Below are 18,806 nucleotides of genomic sequence, written 5' to 3'. Positions count from 1 at the left end.
TACCTTTAAGGCCTTTGGGGGAATACTTAGCATCCACGTACGGACTTCAAAATTTTACCTGATTTTTTGTGTTACCAAAACGAGCACTTTACAATGAAGAAATTATAACATTTCGCATTTTCGAAAAATAATGGACGGCCTAATGTGTATCAATGGGAGAAGAGGATCCCTATTTTGGATTAAATCAACTCATATTATGGATCAAGACACTACAACAGCTGTTTATCTGTGAGGTAAATGAATGGTGTGCTAGTGAAAGCATACATTTTGGCGTTTGTTTCGCCGTATCTTTGATTCATAACTGTGGTATGGGTTTCAATGCCTTACAGTTATGAATCAACGCTTCTGGAATACGGTTGATATTTTATTTCCTACGGGCAGAAGAATATGCTTAAGCATATTATAATTAATTGCGATGCTGTACAGATTTATGGTTCACCTAGGTAAAATGTGTTCTGCGTAATAGCAACTCTATTTGATGAGATATTCCCGTTTTAATCCAACTCTGATCCATATTTGTGTGCTATCCGCAACTGTGGGGTGACTGTATTCCAGGACGAATCTCAAAAAGGATTTTTCGAGAAATCCTCAGAAAATCTCTGACGTTGAATTATTAATCAAAGGAAGGATCTAACGATTTCCCATATTCAAAAATTCTTATTTTAGGGTAAAAGCACCGGTTTTGGCCAGCCTAAGAGAAAATGTCTATAAAAATTAAATGGGAAGCCGTATTCATACTACAAATATGTTGAATGGACGAATAAATGAATGTAGCTCTATCATTTGAATGTGATCTACAATTGGCGTATGGCCAAAACCGGTGCTTCTACCCTACTAACAATTTTGGAAAAATTATGTAGTCTAATACGCAACCTGACACATGCGGACATTGCAGAAGAGCAATCTGGTGGTGGTGGTGATTGGAATTACCAGTGCAAATCAGTGAGTTAGGTTTTTGTATTCGCATTTGCAATGTAATACAATCGAAGCTTTTTATAAGGGACCGTCGTAATAGAGAACGATTATAACACTTATATATTTTTCAAGAGAACCACGTGGTCATTGGAGGGAGGGAAGGGTATTTATAAGTAAAAGAGATAAATTGAAATCATTAACCCCTCTACCTGCAGCTTCAGTTTTTACTGCAAAATATATTCGAATTGTGAAAACATTATTGTTTTCCAATATTTTTGCGCTATTTGTTTTGTTATCAGTTATCAAAAAACTCTGCTTGATTACGAATCCATGCCAATATTAATCATTGATGATCTGGTTTTGAAGATATTTTGATGTTCCTTGGGGGACCGACATTTTCCATATAAAATGTCTTTGGCGGCCATTTTATTCTTGGTCAACTAATCAAAAAAAAAAAAAATACAATGCCAGGAATTAATGAGCTACTTTAAAAAAAATCATATAAATCGGTAAAGTAATCTTGGAGATATCTGATAATTACGATGTAATGTTTTTGGAAGTTTTCAAGATCTTTTTTGGCCATCGTGGTATCAGAAGCCTAAATTCTCATTATATCAAAGACGGCTGCACCAAACTGCTTCATTTTTCCACAACATACTCTCATTAATGTATTGTTCCGATGAGTGAATATCCGAATACGATAAAAATGCTGTAGCCTGAGAAATTAACGTAAGTTATGGTTACGTGTCGGTCCCCAAAAGAATTTTGGAACATCTCTGGATCCAGATCAACAATGATCATTATCGACACATATTTTAAAACAAAAAGAGTTTTTTGAGATCTTGTGAAAAAATAATGCAAAGTTATCGAGAAACAAAGAAAATACTGTGATTAGAAAATTTGTTTGCGGTAAAAATATGAAGCAGCTAGTAGAGGGGTTAATATAATTTGTAGGGACAATCATTGGCGTAGCTAGGATTTTTTTCTGGAGGGGGCCTAGGGGGGGCCTAGAAAATTCTTGTTTTTTAAAAGTAATGTCGGTCGCATTAATCACAATTTTCCCAAATTTCGTAGTTCTAACAATTTCAATTTTCGCTACCGACATGATTCAATCTTTTTGTATTCCAATCAAAAGTTCTTCAAAAAGGCTAGCAAAAAAAAAATCACAAGGAATGTCGTTTGTGATTCATCCAGGAAATTTTCAGGTATTCAACCATGTGTCTCCTGCATTTCTCTGACAATTCCTATGGGAATTTCTTCATGAATTATTTTCGTACTTTTCAGTGCTTTTCCCAAGAACACCGCTACCAGTTTTGACTGAGTTCGTCTTGGGCTTTCCACGAAAAATCATTCCTAGACATTCTGATATCACCAGAAAATTTCTCGAAGAATCTCTGTCGAATTGATTAAAATATCTCTTGAAGAATTCCACCAGCGAGTACATTAGAAATTCTTTTAATAATTTCTTCTGTAAGGTCCGCTACGTACTTATTACGTATAAATTTCAATGGTTTGTTTAAAGTATCTTCCAGTTATTTATTAAAAATTTAGGGGCCTATTTTGTAAATCGAGCAGATTCATGTGACTCGTCTGTAATCACTGTCGATCAAAGGAAGCATGCATATTTCAGATGTCACCCGTCGACTCCCATAGTAATCCAGTCACATAGAGTGACAACTGTCGAGAAACTCGAGTGACAGAGCCGAGTCGAGCGATTTTTTTGGTCGACAGTGACTCCACTCGAGTCATTTCGATCGACTCGACTTATTAAATAGACCCCTTCTTTAGGAAACTAGTACAAAAAATTCTAGGGGTCTCACGAAAAATGTCTTCAAGATCACCAAGTAAGGATACATTCCACAAATTATTCAGAAAGATTGCGAACAGTTTTTACAACTTTGCTTTCGAAATTCTTCCTCAAGTTGCTCTTCAGGATTGTTTGGAAAAATCTCAGCAAAAACTATACAGACTTCCTGCAAAATAAAATAAATGATTCTTACAGGAGTTCTCGTAATATTCCACAAAGTTTTCATGAGCAATAAAAAGAATTCAATTGGAAAAATGTTATTCACAATTTCTCAGAGAAATTCTCCGTAGATCTATCTGATTTTTTACGGATATTTTTTTTTATTTCTCTAAAATCAATGAACAACACCCCGAATTCCTTCAAAACTCTGTCGAAAGATATTTTTCTCATTTTCAAAATGTCTAACTAAGAAATGTTTGAAGAATTCTTACATTCCTTTAAAGTTCCTTACGGAATACGTTCAACTGTTTTTACAAAAACTCCGCGAAAAATATTCAAGGATTCTCGTGTAATTTGTTCAGAGATGTCTCAGAGAATTATTATTATTGTTTCCCTAATATTCTTCCGAAAAAATATAAGTATTTTCCAGAGATTTTTTTCTTTAAATCGCACTTACAATTCTTTTGGGATTTTTTCCAAGGCATTTTTTATCAGATTGACTAAGAAGAAACATAAAAAAAAGGTTTGAAAAAACTTGGATGGTATTTTTTTGAATAACTGCAGTTTAAATTAAATTCGGAAAAAAAATGCGAAATTCCTGTCGTAAAATTCAAGAATTAAAACGTAGCAACTACAAAAATACTTGTTCTTTTTAGAAAATGATTGGTTTTAAAACGGATGGAATTTTTACTGAAAGTATTTGTAACTAAAATTTTAGATAATATTTCGTATGAACTCGCAAGTTTCATAATACTGCGGTGAATATATTGATGTTGAATATATTGATGTAGAACCCCACCTTTAGAAATTTCAAACAAACTTTTTTTAAGGGTTGTTTATTTAATGTTTTATTGCGAAAATTGCGACAATCCCTATTTATTTAAGAGCTGTTACAGTACCGAAGATTTATTGTGGTAAAATTCGTAATGTAAAGTTTTAATGAACTTTATTATTAAGGGAAACTGATGCGTTACTTTGAAAAATTGTTAAGGAATCCGGGGATTTGAAGCAAAATTTCTAGAAAACTTTTGATGAAATTCGCTAAACAATTTATAATATTTTTTTTTTTGGGAAAACTATGTAAACAAATTCACAGAAGAATTTCTAGTAGAGCTTTCAGCGAAATATCCTAGTATTCGATAATTTTAAGGAGGAATTGCGAGAAAAAACTGAAGTTTTGAAAGATTAATTAGCCTTTTTCATGTCGAGTCTAGTGCACGACACTGCAGACGGCCTTACAGTTGAGGTCGCAATACGCTTATCTGCCAAAGGATACAAACTTTAGTGGAATTACAGTGGGATTCCGTTTTTGGCAACAAAGTCGAAATTTTCAGTTGCCAAAAACGGAACCGTGCCAAAATCGGAACCCAGAAATAAATTTTGTTTTTCAACTGTTGGTTTTGAAAACATCATCAAAATGTGTTTACATTATCCTTATGGAACCATATGGCATCGAGACGTCGGGACAACTCACATCGAAGCAGATTTCCATAGGGTTTCAGGTAGTATGCTATAAATCAATAGACCCGTAACATCAATTGTGGCAATCATTCTGCATACTTTGTAAACCTCAACGTCTTTGATATTGTTTTAGAAGTTTTGTATATAATATTTGTATAAGTGGGCTATGTAAAATCAATAATTTCATAAGTGACCTTTATTCAAGAACTGGTCATTTTTTTAAAACTGTGTTAGAATACCAAAACAATTAAATGTATTGCTGTACTTTTACTCAGACTATTTGCAAAACAAAAGCGCTGCGTATAGCAAAAAGGCATGAGCTTTTATTTTTAATTTAATGAACATCAAAAATCAGTTTGACTTTTAGGTGTTAGTGTAATATTCAACGAAATTCGATAAGTTTAGAAAGGCTCCTTCAATTTATGTTTCTGAGAAAGTAAAGCATTCATAACGATTGATTGCGGTCAAAAGGGCAAACATAAACAATTACATCTCATGATGTAATTATGTCGAATACACAAACAAGCTTCTTATTATTTTTACTTGAAATGAGTTTAAATTGAGCTTCATATATGTTTTACACCTACCTTATGAAATCAATGGAAATCTACAGGATCCTGGTATCGAACCTCAAGAGCCTTATCAGAATATTCATGTGCTCGTAAAGAATCTACAGAAAAATGCAAGGGCTCTGAAGCATCTAGTTAGGAATCCGTAGGAACTCACCTAGAATTCTCTGGAAGAATTTACTAGGAATTAACATCTTAGGATTCCGCAATTTGCTGAAAATTATCAAGTCTCCGATGAAAATTAAGAATAATATCTTAGACTACCACTACCGCTCTTGAAATTCCTCTGGAAATCTTTTCAAAATCCCATTTTATGAATATTTCGCCAGAAATATTCATAAAACCACTAGAAATACACATTATCCCGCTAGGAATTTACAGGACACCCTAGAAATCTTAAGAGTTAATTAGAAATTATTAGATTTTGGACAAAATCCCCTATATAGATTAGAATTCTGAACTGTCTCTTAACAAATCTAACGTCTTACAGAATCTCTAACAAAGAGGGACCGTAGCTCTGAATAGTTGGCGCATAAGGATCAAAATACACAACAATACCACAGAAAAAAGTTAAAACACTATCAATCGTATTTCTCGCTCGATTCAAGGACATTAGTGAAAATAACGTGTAATTTGGACTGTATTCGCATTTGAGATGGTGCCGGAATTCTTAAAAAATAATGTACAATATAGTAACATATGCACTGCTTTTTTAAAGATAATTTTGCAATTCACTAAAATAACGCAATTTATGTAATTAAATTCCATAAAAGTTACGGTACACGACATTTCGTTATACTTGTATCTATTGATGTGGTGTTCTCGTAATGTATGTAATTCCATAATAATAAGAACAATGAGCTAATAAAGCAAGCCTAAATTAATGATTGCAACTCTGTGTGCGTATAGACTTTCTGTTTCTCTTTTCGGTGCTTGTGCTTTGTTCAAACAAGCTGTTCCACATCTGAAGAAAAATGTTTTTTAGTGTGTCACCTACTGGTAGACTCAAGTGGGCTGGCCATTTAGTATAAATGCCTAAGAAAAGAAATTGGTCGCTAGATTCTGGTGGAGATTAATGGCCTCATGAAACGTTGCGAATGCATGACTAATGACAATCCCATAGCAAATAAGCACGTACGGGAGCCCTTAGTAGTTGGTGAGATTTGGTGAAATATCAACAAAAATGGAGCTCTGGAATGAATTCGGTGTGCAGTTGACCTGTTATTCAAATGACTATAGCAACATACATGTTAATATTTACAAACAATTAAAATTTTTAATGCTATTCAAAAATGTTGCCAAAAACGAAACCTTTTTGTTGCCAAAATCGGGGGGTGCCAAAAATGGAGCATGCCAAAAACGGAATCACACTGTATATGGTAGAGTACTAAATTCGGTTTTTCATTTAACTTAGCATTTTTAGGTAAATTCGGGAAATCAATTTGCTAATTAAAAGTAGACATAGAATAAATGGATGTTCACTAGGGTGCGGTTAATTTTTCGAAATGTCTAAAAACCAAATCTTCGTGTGCTCTTTTGAATTCAAATCGCATAAAAATGGAAGCCTAAAATTTTGAGCCAAAATATTAAGGTTTAGAGGTAGCGCAAGCGATTTGATGATGAATTTTCAAGTTATGAAATATGATCGTCAGTGAAGTCTTCAAAACTTTGTTATTTTCCAACCAATTTTGAAGCTCTTAGCATCATTTTTTCCAATAAAAAAGGAATGTTTTTAGAACGTAAAATTCGTCTAAAATCAAAACTAGTCTTAGTTAAAAGTAGTTTTCTCCAAATTTTCCTCTTTTTTTGTTTGTCCATAACTTCATGAGGACTCATTCGATTCCAGATATTTTAACATTCTTTTGGAGGTAACTTAGTTGTTTTCATATTGTGTATACAACAGATTTAATTAAATAAATATTTGACTAAGTTATTTAACAAAAACTACCCAAAAACATAATTTTTAATATACAGTTAACTCTCCCTTACTCGATATTCCGTATCTCGATATCGAGTTAGAGAACCATAGTAAAAGTTGGTTGTCATGGCTACCTCGATGGTCCCTTGGATCGCAGTTGCTCTGGGTTTGTGTTCTGTAACTCGATACCTCCCTAACTCGATCGTCCCTTCAATATGGGGGATGACTGTATTTTTAAAAAATTCAAAAAATTCTTGTCATAAAATTTTTGAAAAATTGCTTCTGAGCCCTTTTTAAGGTTAAACAAATGAGAAAACCCAGTTTCAGCTTACGTATTAACGTTTAACTGACAAAAATATGAAAAATATTATAATTTACGTTGAAAATTCAACGGGCAATTATGGCTAAATCAGTTAGCCAAAACAATATTTAATTCAATTTGTTGTACCCACCATTAAATTCCTTCTAAATTTGCTTCAAGAGCATGAAAAAATATTAAGAATCGGTAAGGTTTTGAAAAGGTTATATTCAAACAAAAATGATTTTTTACACAAAAGAGGAAAAACATGGAGAAAACTACTTCTTACTAAGACTAGTTTTAATTTTAGACAAATTCCGCAAACTTTTCGTAAATTAAATTTTGAGAAGAATGATGCTAAGAGCTTCAAAATTGGTTGAAAAATAATAAAGTTATGAAGACTTCACTGAAGGTCATATTTCATAACTTGAAAATTCACCTTGAAGTCGCTAGAGCCACCTCAAAATCTTAATATTTTTGGCTCAAAATTAGAGGTTTCCATTTTTATTTTATTTGAATTCAAATGAGCGTACGAATTTTTGGTTTTGAGACATTTTGAAAAATAAGGATTAAGGAATTTGCTTTGAAAGTATGAACAAATCTCAAAATATTATTTGACCAGTTTTCAAGAGAATAGCAAAAGTTCTGAAGCCACTCTTCGATATTTCTTGAGAAATTTAATTATACTAATATTCTATGAAAGATATCGAAAAGTTTTTGGGAATAATTTGCTACAAAACTGTTAGAAATTAATCAAATAATTTATGAAACCATAAGTTTTCTTGGAAAAATAATATAGTTTAAGCATATATACTTATTTATGCAAACATACTTAAAGAATTAAATCAACATCAAAGAGATAATTTATTGCTGGAATAAAACGCTTTGTTCAATTTGGTTACAATTTTTCACACCAGGTTAAATTTCTGCCATTCATCTGAAGAAAACTTGACCATGCCGATATGTATTCCTTGAAAGTTAAGCCTTAGTTTCCGACAAAATTTTTAGCTAGGTATTGTCTGAGAAATTGCTTTATTAATTTTGTGTATTTTTTAGTTTTTTTTTCGGACATTATACGAGTTGATAGTTAATTCTCATAAGGGAAATCATAATCACCAGATACCTCGAACTAAGTATTCTCAAAAACCATGAGTAATCAAAATACAGAATCTAACCAATCGATCGACAGCCGGACGATTAAACCTTTCGGTTTTCGCGCGATTCACCGAAGTCAGAACCACCACGCTGATGCTGTGTAATACAAGCGATTTCACTTTGATTGTACAACATAAAATATCATAACTACTGAAAAGATTTTTGTGAAAAACAAGAGTCATGTACATTGATTCAGAAAGTTTTGCTATATGTAAAATTTTTTTTTTTTTTAATTTTTATTTTCACTATCGTCAAAAATTCTGGGGGGGGCCTGGATGATTCTGGAGGGGGCCAGGCCCCCCTGGCCCCCCCTGTTCCTACGCCAATGGGGACAATGGAAATTCGCGGCAAAATTCTTGAGATTTCGCGTTTGACCAAGGCGATAAATTCAAAATTTCGCGGCCTTGTCGCGGTCCCATACTTTTGGCTATATTTTACATAAAAATACACATATGTAGTGAAATAAGCCTTTATACGTGTAAGTTTTGTAGAATTTCATCAAATATAGTTGTTATTTTACAAATTAAGATAAAAAGTTTGTTGTTAGGGTGGTGATTCAGAATTTGAAACGAAAGTAGCAAATCAGAAAGACGTCCAAGTTAAAACTAAACGGGTAGTGAAATTTTGTGATGGAACTTTAACTTCAAGTTGAATAGACCATTTTCATGAACAAAATACTAAAATGCATTAATTTAATATAAATTCTCCAAATTCAACTAATTTCGCGGCATTTCGCGGGATTTCCTGAATTTCGCGGCGAAGACCAAATTTCGCGGATTTCGCGGCTTCCGCGAAATTGCGAATTTCCATTGTCCCTAATAATTTGTCTCTATTATCATTGGCGTAAATGGCCCCCACATACTCGGAATTGTTTTTTCAAATGAACATGGTATTTGGATATAATAAATACTTGACATCGAGAAAAACCTGTTTTCAATACAAAAAAAACTAGTTCGAAAAACAAAATATGACGTTTTGTAGGCTAATGCAATGGCTTTCATTTGAGATGTAATCTAGGATTTTTTCTCTGTAGTGTTTGAACTCGCACAGTGAACCAATTTATAATAAGTACAATTTTACGGTACGTAAACTGAATCACAATGATTTGTAATTTTATAGTTTGAGTTTATGAAAAAGTAGTTTTCATAGTTTGACATGGGTTCATGAGGGGAAAGTTGGTACATTCATAAAAAAAACAAATGAGTTTATTTAATTTAGTCAATGTAAATGCGTGTTATTTGAAAAGTAAATCATTCCTGTATTATTTTTCTTCGTTTTAACTTTTCAACTGTAAATGAATTTGCATCAAACTAAGATGTAGTATAAGGAATGCAAGTCATTTGGCATAAAGCCCTTTCGCAAATCGCCAGTTTGCATAATGGTCATTTGGCATAACGGCCTTTTGGAATAACTAGAATTATATCCCTTCTTTCAAAATATGCCTGTTCTTGATGATTTTTTTTTATGCCAAATGACCGTTATGCCAAATATCCTTTATGCCCCAAACGGCGAAAATGTATCAGCATACTTTCTGCATGTTAGCGCAAATAGTGATACTTTTTCAAATTAATTTTAACACTGTGGGCGGAGTTTTATTGATTGAAAATGCCAGCTACAATGTCATCGTGGCTGCCAAACGGATGCCAGCAAACGGAGGGACCAATCTTGGTTTGACAACTCTGATAAAAATAAACGTGAAGTGTTTAGGATCATGTAGTGAATTGAAATGATTCACTTTGATGAACGTTTTTCACAAACAGAACAGGGCACCTGGAACCTGTTTCAGAAGGAACTGGCTCATATCATATTCAGAAGTTCATACGCGTGTATGGAATGATGGTTGAAATTACATGATTTTTGTTCGATGATTTTATCAGAATATCCTCTAAGATAATCTCTAACGTAATCCCTACAGCGATTTCTCTAGGGATTTCACTTGGGTTTTTGTCAGAGATTCTTCTAGGAAGAACTTTTCTTCAAATACGTAAGAAAAGCACTTTTGTTCGCCATGAGACATTTTAGACTGGTTTTTATGGCCTCCCAGTATTTCATTTTCATTTATTTAGTTAACATGATTAGTCGATTAGTCGATTAAACAGATAACACTGAATCAACAATTTCACGACACAATACGCGGATCGTGGCTGCATCTCTCCATCCTCAGTTCTGCCGCACGCTCGCCAAATCGATGCGCACTTGATCCGCCCACCCAACTCGCAGCGCTCCGCACCTTCTTGTACCAACCGGATCCGACACGAATACCATCTTTGCAGGGTTGCTGTCCAGCATTCTTGCAGCATGCCCTGCCCATCGTATTCTTCCAGCTTTGGCCAACTTCTGGATACTGGTTTCGCTTTAGAGTTGGGCGAGCTCGTGGTTCATCCTTCGCCGCCACACACCGTTTTCCTGCACACCGCCAAAGATCGTCCTAAGCACCCGACGTTCGAAGACTCCTAGTGCCAGCACGTCCTCCTCGAGCAGCGTCCACGTTTCATGCCCGTGGAGGACTACCGGCCTTATGAACGTTTTGTACATGAGACATTTGGTGCGGGTGTGAATCTTTTTTGACCGCAGCTTCTTGTGGAAGCCATAGTAGGCCCGACTTCCATTGATGATGCGCATCCGTATTTCACGGCTAACGTTATTGTCAGCTGCCAGCAATGATCCAAGGTAGACGAACTCGTCGACCACTTCGTACGTATCGCCGTCTATCGTAACACTGCTACCTAGGCGAGCCCTGTTGCGCTCGGCCCCACCAGCTAGCATGTACTTTGTCTTGGACGCATTCACAACCAGCCCAACTTTTGCTGCCTCGCGTTTCAGGCGGAAGTACAGGTCTGCCACCTTTTCAAATGTTCGGCCGATAATGTCCATATCATCCGCGAAGCAAACAAATTGACTGGATCTCGTAAAATCGTACCCCGGCTCTCCGCATAACACCTTCTAGCGCAATATTGAACAACAGGCATGAAAGTCCATCACCTTGTCGTAATCCCCGGCGGGATCCAAACGAACTGAAATCTCGCATAATCTGGGATAACGCCCTAAAAGCCATTGATAACTACGTGTGTAGCTCGTTGTTTCTGAGCAAATGAAAGAAAAAGCATCCAAACCAACACCACTGGCAGGTTGAGAAAGACCCTTTCTTCACTATAGCGTTGTTAAATAACGTGTAAATCCATTCAAATGCTCAAAAACAATGAGCTACACACGTGGTTACCAATGGCTTTTAGGGCGAGATCATAAGTAATGCGAGAAATGTTCGCCTGAAACCTTCATACACAATTTTGTCCACCTTCCATCGTCACTCTTATCAATCTCGTGAGCATCCCGGGAAAGCTATTCTCGTCCATGATTTTCCATAACTCTACGCGGTCGATACTATCGTATGCTGCCTTGAAATTGATGAGAAAGTGATGCGTTGGGACCTGGTATTCACGACATTTTTGGAGGATTTGCCGTACAGTAAAGATCTGGTCCGTTGTCGATCTGCCGTCAACGAAGCCGGCTTGACAACTCCCCACGAACTCGTTCACTACAGGTGACAAACGACGAAAGATGGCCTGGGATAATACTTTGTAGGCCTCATTTAGAATGGTGATCGCTCGTAAGTTCTCACAATCTAACTTGTCGCCTTTCTTGTAGATGGGGAATATTACCCCTTCCTTCCACTCATCTGGCAGCTGTTCCGTTTCCCAGATTTTGACAATAAGCCGGTGCAGACAGGTGGCCAACCTCTCCGGGCCCATTTAGATGAGTTCAGCTCCAGCGACCTTGTTGTTCTTGAGCTGGTTGATGACATCCTTAACTTCCCTCAGTGTAGGGACACGTTGGTTTCCTTCATCCGCCGTGCTGACGTAGTCACTTCCTCCGCTGTCCTGACCCTCTGCACCTGTGTTCTCCGTACCATTCAGGTTTTCATCATAGTGCTGCTTTCACCTTTCAATCACCTAACGTCCGTCCGTCAAGATGCTTCCGTCCTTATCAATATACATTTCGGCTCGCGGCACGAAGCCTTTTCGGGATGCGTTAAGCTTCTCGTAGAACTTTCGCGTTTCTTGTGAACGATGCAGCTGTTCCATTTCTTCACATTCCGCTTCTTCCAGGCGGCGCTTTTTGTCCCGGAATAGGCGGGTTTGCTGCTTTCGTTTTCTTTTATATCGCTCCATGTTTTGTCGCTTTCCTTGCTGCAGCATTGCAGCCCGTGCTGCATCCATCTCCTCCAAAACCTGCCTGCATTCTTCGTCGAACCAATCGTTACATGTCCTCTTTTCCACGTACCCGACGATGCTCTCAGCTGCGTTGTTAATGGCTGCTTTTATGTTGCTCCAGCAGTCCTCAAGAGGGGCTTCGTCAAACTCGCCCTCTTCCTGCAACGCTAACTCGAGGTGCTGCGCGTATGCGGCGACGTTCGGTTGGGTCAGTCGCGCTAGGTTATACCGAGGCGGGCGTTGATTGTTAATGACGGATAGTTTTGGGCGCTGTTTCCCAAACACTAGATAGTGATTAGCGTCAATGTTAGCGCCACGATAGGTTCTGATGTCGGTTATATCGGAGAAGTGCCGTCCATCGATCAAAACATGGTCGATTTGTGAATCCGTCTGCTGCGGTGATCTCCAGGTGTACCGATACGGGAGGCTGTTCTGAAAGTAGGTGCTACGAATGGCCATGTTCTTGGAGGCAGCAAAATCTGTCAGTCGTAGGCCGTTGGGCGCTGAACTTTCCAATCGTCGGCCTGAACTCCTCCTCCTGGCCAATCTGAGCTTTCAAATCACCTATGATGATCTTTACGTCGTGGCTTGGGCAGCGGTCGTACTCGTGTTCAAGCTGCGCGTAAAATGCGTCCATATCATCATCAGTGCTTCCGGAGTAAGGGCTATGCACGTTTATGATGCTGAAGTTGAAGAACCGGCCTTTGAGCCTCAACTTGCACATTCTTTCGTTGATCGGCCACCACCCGATCACGCGCCTTTGCATATCACCCATCACTATAGAAGCTGTTCCCAGCTCACGTGTGTTGTCGCAGCTCTGGTAGATGGTATGATTACCTCTAAACCAGTGATCCTCAGACCTGTTTTTCCAACCATTTTTATTTCTAAAAGGGTATGGTTTTCGTAATAATATAGTATAATGTTCTTGATAACTTTGGGAGTGAACAGCTTCCTGTAGAAAAAAGATGTGGAACTTATCAGATTTAAGACAAACAGGCATCAGGTGCGGCCCGCGGGCCGCACTTTGATAACCACGGCTCTAAACGTTCGCACAAGCGAACCTATCCAGTACACCTCCTGCAGCGCTACGATGTCGAAACCGCGGATCTTCAGTACATCGGAGAGTATGCGAGTGCTCCCTGGCATGGGGAACATACGCTGTTGTGAGCCGCTCCAGGTTTGCAGAAGCAAAATCAAAAGCAAAACCAAACCCCCCTTCCCTGTCAGCATACGACTAAAGTTCCCACCGGGATTGGTTACCCGATCTTCCCCAAAGTTACTCGTACCCCGGCCAGTACGACGAGGAGGTAGGGATAGGAGTTGCTCGGCAAGAGGCTAAGGACCACACAAAGGGGTCTAATTTATTCCTGCAGGTACGCGAGGTACCAATGGTACGCCATGCCCACCCATTTACCGTGCCATAGACTCTCATATGAAGTGTCAAGTTCTCCAGGAGATCTTTCAGGAATTCTTAGGCCAGGGATTGCTCAAGAACTTTTTCCAGAGGTTTAGCTTGAGATTCTCCGGCATTTCGTCCAGAGCTTACTGTTGCACTCACCCCCAAAGATTTCTCGTGTAATTTCTTAAGAAATGGGATTCTCTATGAAATCTTTATATGTTCATATAGAGGTTCTACCAGGAAATGCTGCAGCAATTATTCCAGTTATTCCTCCGAATTTAGAATTATTTCTATTTCTATTGTTATTTTTTTTTTCATAATATTCCTGCAAGCAATCTAGAGGAACCGCCAAAACATTCTCAAAAGTCCAAAAGTACCTTCAGAGTTCAACAGATATTCAACTGATAATTTATTTGAGAATATCTGGAGGAATCCTAGCCGAAAATTTTGGAGCAAATCCCAGGAAAATCCATTGGATAAAGATCCGGAGTAATTAGTTAACTATTCTTCTGGAGTAATTTGGGAGCTCCTTAGGGAAACTCCGTGTCAAACTCCTAAGGCATATCTAAACAAAAATTACATAAATCAATAGGAAATAGGAGATACTGGTCCAATTCTTAAAGAAGTTCACGATGGAGAAAATTTGAGGGAAGACAATTGACGAATTATTGGATGAATTCCTTAGAGTAGACATAATTTCACAGAAAACCATATCGAAATTCTACATATTGCCCGTAGAGAAATATCTGGTCGAGCTCTCTGAGGAAACGCTATGGAGCCTCTTGTCGTTTTTTCCCGGGTTTTGTGAAAATCGAGAAATTTATGTTATATGTTGCATTTTCTGAATAACTTTATGAGTATTCATTCTACAATTTTCCCTATGAAACCCTGTAGATATAAGTAAAACCTCAGCTGAGATTTTCACCAATAAAAAGCATGTATGATAGGACGATGTATGATTAATTTGGTTAAGTATTTCAATAAAGTATTGTTATCACATTCTATTCCTTTTTGCAGTGCCGTCGCTCCTAGTAACAATAGCTTAGTGAACGTTCCTGTACCAAAGCCTTTGGACACCACAATCCGATCCAGACGACTGATGAAGGAACTGAAAGAGATCGAACGGATACAGCATTCGCGGTCCGATCCCTATTTTACAGTAAGTTACCATCCTCGAGCGATACATTCAACTTTTATCGCTTCAACGATGATCCCTCCAAATCTTTTCGCAGGTCGAACTGGTGAACGACAACCTGTACGAGTGGCACGCCCGCCTCTACCGGGTAGATCCCGATTCCCCGCTGGCGGAGGACCTTGCCGAACTGAACATCCCCTTCATTCTGTTGCATCTGGTGTTTCCGGACAACTTCCCCTTTGCCCCACCGTTCATGCGGGTCGTTGAACCCCGAATCGAGAAAGGCTTCGTCATGGAAGGTGGAGCCATCTGCATGGAACTGCTCACGCCTCGAGGTTGGGCCAGCGCCTACACGGTAGAAGCGGTCCTCATGCAATTCGCTGCCAGTCTTGTCAAGGGACAGGGACGAGTCTCGAGGAAACCGAAGTCGTCCAAGGAGTTTAGCAGGTGCGGTTGTCTATAAGATTTTGGGATTTTAGCTACAGGATGCTCCCTAGACCGTTATTATCAGAAAAAAAAAACACCAACAAATCTGTGCTCACCAGTCGTGTTCCTTCCATTGAACGGGTTTTCAATTATCGTGATTATCAGAAGGAATGGTACCCAAATAGCCGTAGCAGTAAACGCGTAGCTTTTCAGTAAGACCAAGTTGAGGGTCACGGATTCGATTCCCACCGGTCGAGGATCTTTTCGGGTTGGAAATTTCCTCGACTCCCAGGGTATTGAATATCATTGTATAAGCTGTCAGTTTATAACTGTGGAAGTGCTCAAAAAACACTTAGCTGAGAAGCAGGCTTCAAATATTTCAAGAATAATAATTTTAAATTGCCTCCGTAATGTCTTATATCGCTTGAGCCTATGAAAAATAATTCAAAATGTGGAAAATTTTTATGACATGTAACGTTTAATTAAAGTGTGTCCTTTACTATATTTGAACATTATTAGCGGTATTAGAATGCTTCATTTATCTATTTAAACGATTTTCTGATAATAACACCACAAAAATGCATAGATCTAAACTGCCGTGAATCGCAAGTCAGTCCCATCTGCATTTTTGTCAAAATTGAGTTGAGTTCAGTTTTAAACATATTTTCCAATGCTCTTCCAGCTGCCCTAATGATAAAATAAGAATTGTTCGGAGCAAGTAGAAAAAAAACAGCAAGTCAAATTGTCCCATAATGAACAATTAACTGCCTATCAGTCCCACTACACAATTCCGCACCGTGTAACACAATAATGAATCATGTTTGGAAACTTCACACCCCATTTTCTCAATGCCTTGCGATTCACGGCAGTAAATGATGTCAAACATTTGATTAAAAACTACACCCAAAGGTAGTTAACTAAACAAACATACTTCAAATCAAGTTTTGGTGGTTCCTTCTGATAAACACGGTAAATGAAAAATCTTCTGAATAACACCGCTTTTCTTTGAATTTTTGGACTTATAACTTCAAAAAGGCGTATCTTGACTGGTAGGCACAGATTTTATGAAGGTTTTTTTATCTGATATTAACGATCTGGGTAAAAAATGATTTATTTCTAAAAGTAAATATTGATTGAGTAAATACTGATTTCTTTTATAGGAGAACTGCTGAGGAAGCTTTCCGATCGCTAGTCAAAACGCACGAAAAGTACGGATGGGTAACGCCCGCCATGAACGACGGTTAAGCAAAGCTGTTCAAAGCGACAAAAATAGCTCAATGGATTCAACCAACTCAATAAAACTCGAACGTGAAACTCAAACTTTATCGCCCGCAGCGGATTGAGAATTGAATCTACACATAGCCATTAACGTGTGTACTCAGAACTCGCCAAGCCGGAAGCTGATGGCTACGTACTGGAAAGTTCGTTTTAGTTTTTCTATATTTTATCTCTTTTTGAAACCGAAAGTTTTCTTAACCGTTAAGCCAGACGCAGGCATCTGAGTCTTGATGATGATGGAAATAAATGATCTCGTCGTAACGTTCCGAACTTACAGAAACTCACAAATGTTGTTCAAAATTTCCCACAATAACGAATGAAGCAAATCAAAGCATGGATGTTATTGACTGAATCCCACACAGCGAAAGTAGCCTGCAAATTTCATCATTCAGTAGTTCTGAGCTGTTTTTATCTTAGAATCACACACTCACCGAGAGTCTAGTGTCTAAAAACCATGCGCCATCATTATGTGCAAAGTTCATCGTGTAGTATTAGTAAGGAACATGCTTTTCGTCGTATCCTAAAATGCAAGATATTGATGAGCAAAATTGTTAAGTTGATACAACTGAAGTGATGTGTGAAATATTATGCATAAGTATCTATAGAGAATTGAACGTGTTATTTAGTATCGAGAAAGTATGAAAAGGCAAGAAAAAAATATCCCAATGCTTGTTTTGGTCGTCAGGAAGTTTAACAAACAAAAAACAGAAGGTACTTGTACTTGAATTTAGTGTAGAATAATGAATAAATGAAAATCTTACGGTCGTAAATACCGTTCGTGGATTTTATTCCGAGATGATGACATCTCAATGTTGCCTTCAGTGTATCGAAATTCGGGTTAATATTCATCATTTTTATGGTTTTCTGGAAACTGGGTTCGCCGTAGAGTTGAGCGAGCTCGTGGATGATCCTTCGCCGCCACACACCGTTTTCCTGCACACCGCCCAAGATCATCCTAAGCACCCGGCGTTCGAAGACTCCAAGTGCTTGCAGGTCCTCCTCGAGCATCGTCCACGTTTCATGCCCGTCCCGTAGAGTCTTATGAGCATTTTGAACATGGTGAATCTTTTGTGCCTGCAGCTTCTTGCGGAGGCCATAGTAAGCACGACTTCCACAGATGATACGCATTCGTATTTCTCGACTAACGTTGTTGTCAGCCGTCTGCAAGGATCCAAGGTAGACAAACTCGTCGTCCACTTCGAACGTATCCCGGTCTGTCGTAACATTGCTTCCTAGGCGAGCTTTAACTTGCATGTTCTTTGTCTTGAACGGCGGGTTACAGGTCTTCCACCTTTTCAAAGTTCGGCCAACAATGTCCATATCATCCGCGAAGCAAACAAATTGACAAGATCTTTTGAAAATCGTACCCCGGTTGTTAAGCCCGGCTCTCCGCATAACACCTTCTAGCGATATTGAACAACAGGCACAAATGTCCAACACCTTGTCGTAGTCCCCGGCGGGACCCAAACGAACTGGAATGTTTGCCTGAAACCTTCACACAATTTTGCACACCTTCCATCGTCTCGTGAGCTTCCCAGGAAACATATCGTCTATGATTTTCAATACCTAGTTCTACGCGGTTGATACTATCGTATGTCGTCTTAAAATCGATGAAAAAGTGATGCATTGGGACTTGGTATTCACGAGATTTTTGGATGATTTGCCGTACAGTAAAGATCTGGTCCGTTATTAATCGACCGTCAACGAAGCCGGCTTGATAACTTCTCACGAGCTCACGACGGAAGATGAACTAGGAGAACACTTTGTGGTAATCGCTCGGATGTTCTCACAATCTAACTTGTTGCCCTTCTTGTAGATGGGTCATATTACCCCTTCCTTCCACTCCTGTGGTAGTTGTTCCATTTTCCAGATTGTGCCTATCAAGCGGTGCAAAGAAATGACCAGTCGCTCCGGGTCATCCTTACCAGCATCTTTATTATTCTTGAGCTGGTGAATGGCATCCTTAACCTCCCACAAAGTGGAGGCTGGTTGGTTTCCATCGTCCGCGGTACTGACGAAGGCATTTCCTCCATTGTCTCGAATGTTATTGCCTGTGCTCTCAGCGCCATTCAGGT

At 38.3% G+C, this 18,806-nt stretch overlaps 1 protein-coding gene across 6 annotated transcripts in view; it reads left to right on the top strand.

Annotated features, from left to right (window-relative positions):
• LOC5569036 (ubiquitin-conjugating enzyme E2Q-like protein 1) overlaps positions 1 to 17,501 on the top strand; it is a 290,341-nt gene extending 272,840 nt beyond the window's left edge. For all 6 annotated transcript variants that reach the window (XM_021846168.1, XM_021846173.1, XM_021846170.1 and 3 more), the window contains 3 exons: positions 14,910 to 15,051; positions 15,125 to 15,474; positions 16,614 to 17,501. In XM_021846168.1, coding sequence (XP_021701860.1) covers positions 14,910 to 15,051; positions 15,125 to 15,474; positions 16,614 to 16,698 — 577 coding nt within the window. In that variant the 3' untranslated portion in view covers positions 16,699 to 17,501. The remainder of the gene's footprint in view (positions 1 to 14,909; positions 15,052 to 15,124; positions 15,475 to 16,613) is intronic.
• Positions 17,502 to 18,806: the final 1,305 nt, after the last annotated feature.

The sequence above is a fragment of the Aedes aegypti genome, chromosome 2 (genome assembly GCF_002204515.2).
Source record: "Aedes aegypti strain LVP_AGWG chromosome 2, AaegL5.0 Primary Assembly, whole genome shotgun sequence".
Taxonomy (NCBI): Eukaryota; Metazoa; Arthropoda; class Insecta; order Diptera; family Culicidae; genus Aedes; species Aedes aegypti.
This window is presented reverse-complemented; position numbering and strand designations above follow the sequence as displayed.